Raw genomic sequence first — 12986 nt, 5'->3', positions numbered from 1 at the left:
TAATTTGAAGATTATGTCATAGATCCAAGATTTTGTTTTTCAGCTTTGTTGAATTGCTTTGTACTCTTTTGTCTCTAAGGCTGAAAAGTGTTTCTGTACGGAGAAGTAGGCAAGAGTAAAATGGCTTAACCTAATTACCACAAACACATTCAGTTCTAGTGTGTATACATTTTGCATTGAGCACAGTGGCTTCGTAACACCATGCATGGCAACTTTGAGGTATACATTCAGAGAAACAGAGGTCTCTTTTGTGTTTGTAATTCAACGTGTATTTATATTGTATCCAAATAAGCAACGCAGATTGTCATGTACATGATATTACTACAAATTTGTTTAACAAATTAAGAAAACGTTTAAGTCTAGGCTGGATGCAACATCACACTTGCATTTCAGTGACAAGATCGGGGACTGCTTTAATGGACGTGCTATCAGCTGAGAACAGAAATGTTCCAAGAACAAAAATATTTGCTTAAAAGTTCAATATGTACATTGTTTGTTTTTGGTTCTCTGCTTAACACATGAGTTTACCGAGCATTACTTGCAGCGTATTTTATGAAATTGGACCAAACTGGTCATTGACCTATTTTCAGCGCTTTATTAACTGCTACATTCTCATTATTTTTCCGCACAGTTTACAAACTCCTACAAAATGCACGGTCAGCGTTTGTAAATGTAACACACTTTGAAAAACGTCAAAATCGTTCAACTGTCGAGTGACATAAACGAGGGAAATGCACTACCCGGGAGGCATGGCAGTAATTATAAACTTCCATGAACTGATAACTTGGTAAACGATTGCTCGCTCAACTTGTCTGGACGTAAATCGTGAATGTTAATGATTGTGCCACAAATGTTAAACAGTGATGACAATTGCTGCAAAAATCTGTCTTTTTGGTTCATTTTCTACCACTGGACATGAAGTATTATTCATTTTAGTGTGAGGAATTGAGTTAACTTATAAGCAAACGTTTTCAGTGTGTCTACACAAAACCACGCTCACTGTAATTTCAAGAACAATCCTTTCAAATAGATCGTGTTTTACAACATCATTGTCTGGTACAGTCCTTCTGCCGGTTTCATCAACTGGCACGCCGTTTGTGTGTACCCGTACCGTAGCTGTTTCCTGTCACAGCGATTCAAAAGCAATTGTGGTAACTATGGTTATAATGTGTGATTTAAGAGCGGGTCGAACTAAATAGGATTGAAAACGCGGTTTGTTAAATAGCGCCCTCTATTACATTAGTGAAGTCGTAATGCGATGTTTTAAGTTAATAATGTAATATGATTATTATCAAATATCTACGTGCAATTTTATCATAATAATGTGTTGGCAAATATGTGAATGGTTAACCCAATTGTCCATGAGGCATAATAATGGTAATTTAAACTTAATTCAATTGAAAACTTGACAACTCCACTTTTGTCCTTTTAAGACCAGTCACAGATAGACAAAAACAAGCATGGCTATGAGCTGTCTTAGGCCCAGGTTGAACGTCGTTAGATTTGTTTGATGTAAAAAATCGAAAAGTGATAACATCCCGTTTTATCGGTGTTTGTATTTCTGTTCGTAGGAGATTTTTTTCATTTCGCTCGTGCTGAGCGTTTCTAATTGTCTTTTAACAGGAAGACTTTTCGTTCTTGTCGGTAAAATGATTTAACGGCCGGCGAAAGAGGGCCCCATGATATGCGCCACAAAGTGAAAGATATAGTCCATCCTGTTCACCTGAAACAGCGCCCGCTGGTGTCGGATTATATTCAGCCCTCCCCTCCCCGGCCATTGTGATCTATGGGCAATATTATTGTCAAATCTTTAAACAAAGACAAATTAAGCAACACTTAATGATATTTATGGACGCCTGGTTATTCTGTTTAGTGCACCACAACCCAACAGGAGTTGTGAGCTGTTCCTAGCTCATATTAAGGAATTACAGTGAAACAAAGCGGAAAGCGGTATCCCATTTAAGTACAGGGTTACATAGTCTTGAAAATGCAAATCATAAGTACAATGGATAAAGCACTGAAGCCTGTACACCCAAGACATACGGAGAGACGTTTAATGCATCATTGATAGTTTTGCCTGCAACATGGCTGCAGCCATTTTGTGATTGACAGAATCAAATGTTGCCCGCCACCGCCCCACCGTCCAATCACAAAAGTTGTTACATTCAGCATCACCCGGGGGTAGGAGTTCTTAAAGAAGTTGTGGAATGCTCGAAGGCATTTCCGTCATTTTTCGGGTATATGTAGCCTAAGGTGTGATGAAATAAAAACGACTATTGTTTCTGTCATGAAATGAGTACAAAAGTTACTTTTGAGAGCTGTTTTTCAGGTCCAGTTTCGACCCGAACGTGCAACTGTGTAAAAGTCGTCGTTGCGGGCAGCAAACAAAACACAGTAAATCTTGACGTAATAAACAGGACTCGTGTATGCTACTGTGCATCGGGACATCGGGAAATGTCTTCGAGCATTCCACATCCTCTTTAAGCAGATATAAAGGTGGAGATTTATAACAAGTAGCAAAGTAGGGAGATGAAAAAATAAGGTAGATAAAGGTTAATTAATCAAGTTGCATTAAGTATGAGATTAAAGTGAATGATGGATAAAGGTGAACTAAAATATAATGAATACAACTAAAGACAATAATTAAATTAAACCGTTATGGTAGTTGACAAAGCATAACGTCAACACAGGTCTTTGACAATTAAAATTGTCATCCGATATTTTCGAACTATCGAGATGATGGTAAACTAAAGACACTTGACCAATCAACAGAGGGAAGTAATCTTATGAATCAGATTAAATGATATAATTAGTCCATGTATTAAAAAAGCTAAATCAAAAAATGTCATAACTGTAATTTATTAATATAGTAAATTTAAGTAGTACTTTAACAATTATAATTTAAAAACTGCGTCTGCTTATACCTTTTAGAATTGCCGCCACTTGTCATTTGATGTACGACATTGTACACACAATACATTCATTCACATTTTACAAGGAAGTGTTAATAGCTCATGATAATAATTATATCACACTTCCATTCCACATGACTCAGTGCAGGCTCAGTCTGTATTCGTTTAATAACACATTTTACTAGGGCACGCGACAAAATAATAAATCAGAGGACGGTTGAATGCGCTTCGAAATTAATAAAGTGCAAAAAAACGTGATTCAGGAGACTCTTAACCCAATGATGCACATTAATGACAGAGTCATACTGACTTGAACAAAAGGTGGCGCAATGCTTAGAGCAATATCTCTGGTCTGTTGTACCATGAGTGTAGAATGATCACGTGGGCGTATAGATCGCGCATCTGTAATATATCCGGAATATTGGATTACATGTATTTTGTTCAGGCTAATTAATATTCTGCAAACGGATATTTTCATGGAAACCGTAGAAAACTCCTCATTATAGTAACCTATTGTTGAACGTGTCCACCTAAACGATAGAACCGATATTTTACGCTTGGATTTATGAGCGTCGGCATAAATGTTGAACCGTTTAGCGAATTCGCTCATTCATATGGCTTTATAAGCGGATGCATGAATAATGAAAGACATTTGAAGCATTTTTGTTTTGTTTTATATACGTCATCTTTAGTGAGGGTAGCTCCGATCAGTGCAGGGCACTGCTTTCCATGGAGGCCCTCAATATGAGAAATATGAGACCCATTATGTAGCACCTTTAAGGGTTACAAGGTGATGCGGCACATATTGCAGCCACTGCCAGAAACACCGGGGCAAACCCCTTTCTCTTAGCGATAAGTGTTACTGGGGTCTTTTACGTGCATTACACAACACACGGGACCTACGGCTTTAATGGTTAAGTAATAATGGTTAAGTGCCTTGCTCAAGGGCACAAGTGTCCGGGCCCGGGCTCGAACCCACGCCACTGTTGCCTCTGAAACACCAGAGCATGAGTCCGGTGTTCTTAACCGCTAGGCCATGACACTCCAGTGGAGTGTAATTCAGATAACATATAATTCAGAGAACGTATACAATAAGATATTAAAATTTCTTTTAAGAGCGACAGCCTACCCCACCATTTAGATTGAATGACCTGGATCCGCAATTTGTATACTTGTAGGATTCATTTGAAGATTCTGTGATATTTATATTCAAGATTTTGGGTTTTCCGGTTTTTTTGAAATGTACTCTTTTGTCCCTAAGGCTGACATGTGTTTATGTACGGAGAAGTAAGCATGAGTATAATGGCTTAACCTAATTACCACAAACACATTCAGGTCTAGTGTGTATACATTTTGCGTTGAGCACAATGGCTTCGTAACGCCATGTATGGCAACTTTGAGGTATACATTCAAAAAAACAAAGGGCTCTTTTGTGTTTGTAACTCATGTGTATTTATATTTAAACACAACTTAGTAAGCAATGTAGATTGTCACGTACATGTTATTACTACAAATTTTACAAATTAAGAAAACGTTAACAAAGTCTTGGCTGGATTTAATAAACACACTCGCATATCAATTACAGGATCAGAGACCCCTTCAACATAATTTGAAAAGAAAAAAATATATTTCCCTTCGAAAAACAGGCTTCTGGTTAGTGCGATGTAACAAGATTAGTTGTTACCGATTCTTCGCTCATTTTCTTAACGCATGAATACCGAGCCACATTTGCAGTGTATTTTCGGAAATCGGACCGAACTACTTGTTTTCCAGCGCTGGGTGTTACACCTGCAGTTATACTAACTCCATTATACATTCTCACTACTTTTCCGTACAGTTTACAAACTCTTACAAAATTCGCAGTCAGCTTTTGTAAATGTAGGCCCTACGCACTTTAGAAAAGTCAAAATCGTTGAACTGTTTAAAAGTAACATGAAAGAGGGAAATGCATTACCCAGGAGCCGCTAGTAATTATAAATGTCGATGGACTGGTAGCTTGGTAAACGATTGCTCGCTTGAAGGGAATACAACATTTGCAAACATCAAAAAACAAGTCAGTGTAACAATAATATTTGTTATAAAATAATAACCCCCAATTTCTGAAAATTACAGCAAAAGCAAATGTTGTATATTACCTTTAACTTGTCTGAACGAAAACGTTATATTTAAGATCGTGCCACACAATTTAAAATTAATGTCTACCATGCAAACTGTACAATGTATAGATTCATTACACACAGACCATGCTCAATTGTACAAAAAATAATAATAATCAGGGCTTGTAATACCCAATGAAACATATTGTGCCTCGCCAATCATTACCAATAATACGACCATTCCCAATTATATTCATAAATTGCTCAGAATGGTAGCCTCCAAAGAGTGAAATATTACAGTAACACCGAACCCATTTAATCACTTGAATGCTCAAAACATAAACCCGAATGTATAGAGACTCCATTTACAAACAATAAAGAGTTCAATCCTGACGAAACGTGGCAGCACTCCAAGCACCCCATAATATGGCGGAACGGAACATGGCGTGAAGAGAATGAACGCCAAGACGATGAACAACAAGTTCTCTGTGACACCTAGTTGTCTCTGAGATATCCTCATACTCATATACTCATGTCGCTGTGTTTCCTCGAATTGCCTCCATCGTCTCTTGTGACGTGTTCCGGTCGTACAAGAAATGGAAAAGAATGAATTGATGGTAATAGTAATCACATGTACTGTGTAGTAGATTCCTGCAATTAACAGACTGATAGTTTCAGTGTACAGCTGAGAGGTATAGCCCATGAGAAGACTTTAAAAAAAGTACAGGGAAAAGACCGTGGTTACAACCGATTTTTTTTGTCATTGAAGGAATCCACTTGGCGGTTGGTGTTCAGAGTTTCTGGGTGTGTTTTCTGTCGTGTAGCCTTGGTTCACTTGAGAGCTACTGTTTATTTTTACTGCTGGCTTGATCTACTTCTGAGGCTTTTGCGACACCTTACCATGTGCCCGAAAGCCTCTTTGAAATCTGGATGCGAGGTTGCGTAGATGAAGGGGTTGACGCAGCTGTTGCAGAACAAAATGACACCAGCCCAGGGGGTAAGACGGTAGGTCCAATCCGCAGAGAAAATGATGGCCGTGAAGTAAGGCGTTAGGCAGAGGATGAACGCCATGACGATGTACAACAGGTTTTTGGTGACGTCTAGTTGTCTCTTCCACAGCTTTCTTCTCATGGCGCGGTTGGTACCTCCGCCGCTGACTTTCTCCGCGATGGACGGAGCGTCAGCGCGTGTCATCTTACGCGATGTCTTGAAGACGTAACAGAAGATGGACGCGTAGCAGACCATGATGACGGTCAGCTGCATCGGGTAGTAGATGGCTGCGATAAATATGTTGTAGTGGAACGAGTACGGGTTTGATCTGTCCCACGTGCAGCTGGAGTAAAGCTTCTCGTAGCCCAGTTCGCCTAAGTCTGTCAGGACAGGCGTTAGGGCGCAGCCGAGCGGTATAGCCCAGGAGAAGATGACCATCAGAGCGAGCTTACGGACGGTGTAGATGCGACAGGTGGTGAAGCGAGACTTGGTGATGCCCACCCAACGGTTGACGGCAATTAGAGCCAGGCTGTTGATGCTGCATCCGATTGTGACCAACACGACAAAGGAAGCAGCAGTGCAAATCCATGGTGCCCGCGGTATGGGCCACTCGTCCCCTTCCAGGACCGCAACAGCCTGCCAGGGCAGAAAGAGGCAGGTCAGTACGTCTGCAACGGCCAAATTGACGACGAAGACGTTGGTGGTCGTCCGGAGTTTCTTGGATAAACCAACAGCGATGATGACGAAGCTGTTACCAACTGTGCCAAGGATGACAACAGTGATGACAATTGCCACAACAATCTGTCTCTCGTAAAACTGTTCAAAGACACGAATTTCTGGTTCACTTTGTACCACTTGACTTGACGTTGTATTATTCATTTTAGTGTGAGGGAACTAAGTTGACAATGTCTTTACCAAGCGACAGTTATCATAATGTCAAAAAGAATCCTTCTGAATAGACATTGGGTTGCAAGTTCAAGAGTTGTTGTTATGACACCATTCTCTGTCTCCGGTATCAATAACCGGCGGCCTATAGTTCTGAGTACCCGTACCATATAGCGCAGTTTTCTCACACCACGATTCAAAAGCAATTATGGTAATGATGGTCATAATGGTGTGACTTTAAACCGGGTCCAAAATGAATATGATTCATACGCACTTTGTTGACGTGCGCCCTGTATAGCATTAATACCGTGAACTGTCAACTTTAATGTAATACAATTATTATGACATAAATACGGGTAACTTTAACTTAATAACTGGTTGACAAATATGTGAATGACCAATAGAATTTTTCATGAGAGACAATAATGGTTGTTTTGAATGATTTCAATTGAAAGTTGGCAATTGAAAAGTTGCGTGAAGCCAAGAATGAACGCCAATACGACGTACATCAATTTTTTTTGTGACGTCAGGTTGTTTCTTTCATGTAACCGTTGCTGTGTTTCCGTGTGTAGCGGCCATCGTCTCTGATGGACGTAGCAGAAAATGGAAATGTATTTCATACTGATAGTTATTAGTTGTGTTGGGTTGTAGATTCTTGCTGTTAACAGACGGTGGTTCTAGTGTATGGATTGGATCTTGGTCAGGTGCAGGATTTGTACAGCTTTTCTGCAATTTCTCCAGTTCACATTGATATCATGGAGTATTGGGAATCCTCTACCACGTCCCTAAACACGCCGAAGCAGTTGCGCGTATATGGAGGGAACATCAGGAGAATCAGACACTACCAAAGTAACGAAAGTCGAGGCAATCCTCCGATCAAGGCAGCACCTAAAAAACAAAACAGTAAACTGTTTTGTAACTTTTGTTATCGGCAATGCATTTCCATCCAGGATCGCCACAGCCTGCAAGGTCAAGAAAAAGCATGTGAGTACATCTGAAACGACCAAATTGACCACGAACACGTTGGTGGTGGTCTGAAGTTTCTTTGGTGAACCAACGGCGATGGTAACGAAGCTGTTACCAATTGTGCAAAAAATGGCCACTGACAGAAGGCAGTAACTAATTGGTGTGCTGACTAGCGCCCTCTTGTGATTTATATTAATCAAGGCCTTACTACCAGTCAGCATGTAGGGTGCCCTCAATCAGATCCTCAGTTTCCAGTCACATTTTAACCGAAAGTTCCGTTCCAGCATTTTCCAATCTAAAATTGACCCGTTTTCCAATTAAAACAAAACCACGATGACTAAAATTCCATCCCAAGCTATCCTTAAATCATGATTTTAAGTAGTAAGTATATTATTTCTGATTTTTGATGAGGACTTTTCTGCAGTGGTTTTGTAGCTGTTTTGATTACCCATTTGGAGTTCATTTTGTGTACAATTATAAATACATGTACATGTATATAGTGTAAGGGCCAGTTTTACCCACTCAGTATACGGTTAAAGTGCTATTGGTTATATTAAAGCCATATGCATTGCACTAGTGATTAAAGTGTTGAAGCTAGACACCCAATACGTTTGTTTCAGCTTATTGTTTATGTGATTATTGATACTTTTAGGACACGTAGGCCCATGACAATGTACATGTAGATGACACGATCTCTCTTATTCTTTATTATATGTAATTAGGACACAAGACACACATTTGTATGGGTCCACTAAGAATTACCATTTCTTTCTTTCATTATTTTATTCTTATTGAGAACCACGGGAAATCTCACGAGATAAACCGAACTGGCCGGAATAGCTGGCAGTGGTGCAATTGGTCCACTTTCATCCCACCGGTTTACATGATTCAATAAACATTCTGCTTGGCTTAAACCGTTTATCTGAACTCCCTCACGTCTTTTTCGGCGACAGTGATGAGAATTGCTACCACAATCTGGCTGCCATAACCATTGTCATCGACCTTCGAAAATGACGAAGAATTATTCATGTTAATATATCGTAATGCAAAAAAATTGTTGTCAGTGTTTCCTCACCAGGCAACTTAATGTCAAAAAGAATCTGCTGTTCTCAGAAAGTTTTGCTTCTGCAACATGCTACCGTACATAGATTTCAATTGTGCGGTTTGAGAACAAGACGCGTTGCCGTAATGATTCCGTTAGCTGGTAGCTCTGCCTCAGGTTTCAAGCTGCTCATCTACCTATTTTCCAGATCTTGGTGTTATAATTGCAATAAAATAACTCCCACACCGCAGGTATTTTCCCATACAATTTGCTTCTGCAAAAACACTAGTCACCTATTATCTTGTTTGGTATACCAGCAGAATTGCGTTAAGCTTTGTAAATTGAACACACGCACTTGAACAGTTTAAAAAAATTTAGCTGTCAAGTGACATAAACGAGGGAAATTAATTTTTCAGGGTGCGTGCAAGTAATTATAAACATAAATAGACTGATGACTCGGTAAACGATTGATCGCCTAACATGGCTGTGCGGCAAGCGTGAATAATTATTATATTATTTATGTGGCATTAAAACAAACAAATATACAGCATGGTTCAATACAAATAAAAAACACATCAGCCAGCGGGAAATTCCCGGAATTAAAAAAGATAATTCAATGACTGTGACCATATTGTCTTTGCTAGCCAATACCAGTGGCTACAAAACAAATATTTTATACAATATAATAATAATAATGATTTAGTGGGGGTTTAAAAAATAATGAAATAAATAGAAAAACGCGTTTTAAGTTGGTCCTTTTTCGTTTAATAATTTGAAACGTAAAGATGCATAGAATATGTAATAATTAGGTATGAGAGGAAAGAAAAGATTGTTATCTTCCTAAATTTAGCAAACTGTACGAAAAATAGGTGATTATGTTTGCAGAATTAATCAATTAAGAGAATTGGCTGTTCGTGAAAACGAAAAAACGACCAATTAGCAAATTCGCCCCTATGGCTGTGAAATTCGCCCTTTCTTGAAATCGCTAGAATCAGTATGCGCAGATTTCGCCCTACTGCGCGTGCGCCTTAAAGTTCGCCCCTTCGTGAAAACGCTTCATTGCACGCACGTCATTGTTTTACGATGTATTTATTTACTGAAAATTCATTACAACGATTGAGTGCTCAGGCGGTTTCGGGCAATATACAGGGAGGAATGGGCAGGGCGGTCGTATTTACACTAGCTAAATAAGAGAATTTATTGCGATTTTGCAAAAAAAAAACTCATATAGTTTATCTAAATTTGCTGTTGGTGACATTACAACCGGTATTACACAGACTCTTACCGCATCTTATAACATTTCATTTGTTGTCTCTTGCTAACTGTGACCCGTTTTCACGGAAATTCGCCCCTTCGTGAAACGCAAAACGGCACTTGAGCAAAATTCGCCCATTCGTTAATTAGGTTAATTGGGATTCTGATTAATTTTTGATAACATTGATATTATTTATTAAGGAAATAAAAAAGTACTTTGCTGGTTTTATACAAGTCCGTTTAAGACCGGCTGGGAGTGGACGCTGATAATAACCCGAGCGAAGGCGAGGCATTTTATTGGCAACCAGATCCTCAGCCGGTCTTAAACAAACTTTTTCTGTCAAAAAGTCAATACAAGTCAAAAAATAATATAAATTTCCACCGATTTTGTTAAAAGCAAATTACTTTATGTTTTTGAAACACCACTGAGACTCGTAGGTAGAACTGCACATCCCTAAGTGAGGATTGTGAACGTTCAACCAATAAAAGGGTACAAGGGACCAGATTTCATGGGAGTCTAAATGTTATGAGTCACTGGAAAAGTGTTTAAAACCAGCCAGCCGGTGTTTTATCAACCATTTAAGCCCGGCCATGTGATAGGCTCTCGACCAATAGGAATGCGTAAAAGCTGTCTTAGGTATTTACGATTCAGCATTAATGAAAAACCTAAGACAGTTAGGTTTTGCCCTTGAAAACTGTATTGTGTATGGAAACATTACACACAGTCCATGCTCACTGTCTTGTAAACAACATCAGGGCTTGTAATACACAATGAAACATGCTGATCATTACCAATAATGCCACCAATTCCCATTTAGTTACCTAAAGTGTTAAGATAGCAGCCTCCAGAGATTGACATATTGGGTAAGTCCAAGAAACGAGTCCCCTTTTTTGTCCCATACGTAACGCCATGTATTTTTAATGAAGTAATCATCGCCAAGACTAATAACTTAAAAAAATTGGTATTCTCCTTGTAGATGCCCAACAGTAGAATAAACAAACTACTGATATCCATGAATATCTTAGAGGGTTTAAAGTGTGGTTACTTATGGGACAGAGCGTGCGCGAATTTATTGAACTTGCCCCTTTATAATAACGCTGAATAATGTCTAATCACTTAAATGCTCAAAGATGAAAACGACTGCCCAGCTACTCCATATATAAAATATAAATTTCAGTCCTAACGATACAGAAAAAACCATAGGCGTGCCAGGAATCACGAATTCTTGTGCGCATGATAGGTTATTTACAGAATGATCTTTTATAATAGGTGCAGTATACTGTTGCTATGGTTACCTTTAAGGCATCGGACAGTAACGCTTTTTTTGTAAACATGAAAGCATAGAACAAATTACCAATCCCTTGAATCTAGCTTGATGAACGCCACCAAACTTTAAATCCTATATCATTTACGCTTCCCCCTACAGAAATAAGATAACATGGACCGTTTACAGGACTGATAATACATTTTAAGCACAATGTCAATTGGATTCCTTGCACATTGTAATGCCTTCATAAGCTGATCATGCAAACTGGCTTCTTGTTGAGGAAACATTCACAAGCTTGAGCCGTCTGACATCGGTCTATCCAGCTTGTGCTGGTACAAAAGACGGTCTATGCGTGAATCACATTCTGTGGTCTTCGTGCTCTTGGCATTCCTGGTTGGTAGAGGCGCTGATGGTGTATTCTGCTGCTCTTATCCTCTGACTTGGATCATCTTGGGGGGTTTGCCGATACCTTATCAGGTGACCGATAAGTTGTTTGAAGTCTGGGTGAGAGGTTGCGTATATGATGGGGTTGACGCTGCTGTTGCTGAACAAAATGGTAGCACTCCAGATCTCGAATTTGTAGATCCATTTTGGGGAGATTATAAATGAAACGAAGCGGGGCGTGAAGCAAATAATAAACGCCAAGACGACAAGCACCAAGTTCTTGGTGACGTCAAGTTGTCTCTTAAAGATTCGTATTCTCGTCGCTTCGTTTCCTTGTGTCGATATCATCGTCTCTTGTGACGTCTTACGAACGTAGTTAAAAATGGAAATGTAACTGACAGTGATAACAATCAGTTGTGTTGGGTAGTAGATTCCTGCAGTTACCAGACTGTGGGTTCTAGTGTACGGATTTGATAAAAGCCATGTGCAGGATTTGTACAGCTTTTCGAAGCCCAGTTCACCAAAGTCTGTCATAACAGGCGTCAGGCCGCAAACGAGCGGTATAGCCCAGGAGAAGATGACCATCAGAGCGAGCTTACGGGCGGTGTAGATGCGACGGGTGGTGAAGCGAGACTTGGTGATGCCCACCCAACGGTTGACTGCGATCAGAGCTAGGTTGTTCATGCTGCATCCGATTGTGACCAAGATGACGAAGGCAGTAGCAGTGCAAACCCATGGTGCCCGCGGTATCGGCCAGTCATCTCCTCCCAGGACCGCCACAGCCTGCCAGGGCAGGACGAAGCAGGTCAGTAGGTCAGCGACGGCCAAATTGACAACAAAGACGTTGGTGGTCGTTCGGAGTTTCTTGGATAAACCAACAGCGACGATGACGAAGCTGTTACCAATTGTGCCAAGAATGAACACAGTGATGACAATTGCCGCAAAAATCTGTCTCTCGTAGAAATGTTCGAAGACAAGAATTTCTGGTTCACTTTCTACCACTGGACTTGACGTTGTATTATTCATTTTAGTGTGAGGAACCAAATTAACTCACACGTAAAAGTTGACGATGTCTTTACCAAGCGACAGTTATCATAATGTCAAAAAGAATCCTTCTGAATAGACATTGGGTTGCAAGTTCAAGAGTTGTTGTTATGGCACCATTCTCTGTCTCCGGTATCACTAACCA

General features: G+C 39.8%; 2 protein-coding genes across 2 annotated transcripts; both read right to left on the bottom strand.

Annotated features, from left to right (window-relative positions):
* Positions 1-5326: 5326 nt before the first annotated feature.
* Positions 5327-6877, bottom strand: LOC119719636 (octopamine receptor Oamb-like). Its single transcript, XM_038189136.1, has one exon. It carries the CDS (start codon positions 6875-6877, stop codon positions 5864-5866), a length of 1014 nt encoding a protein of 337 aa, XP_038045064.1. The 3' UTR covers positions 5327-5863.
* A 4893-nt stretch (positions 6878-11770) lies between these two features.
* Positions 11771-12823, bottom strand: LOC119719635 (protein trapped in endoderm-1-like). The gene has a single exon (XM_038189135.1). It carries the CDS (start codon positions 12821-12823, stop codon positions 11771-11773), a length of 1053 nt encoding a protein of 350 aa, XP_038045063.1.
* Between the last annotated feature and the right edge of the window lie 163 nt (positions 12824-12986).

The sequence above is a fragment of the Patiria miniata genome, unplaced genomic scaffold, assembly GCF_015706575.1.
Source record: "Patiria miniata isolate m_02_andy unplaced genomic scaffold, ASM1570657v1 HiC_scaffold_8, whole genome shotgun sequence".
NCBI classification, from domain to species: domain Eukaryota; kingdom Metazoa; phylum Echinodermata; class Asteroidea; order Valvatida; family Asterinidae; genus Patiria; species Patiria miniata.
The sequence above is the reverse complement of the archived record's forward strand: the minus strand, read 5'-3'. Positions and strand labels throughout refer to the sequence as shown.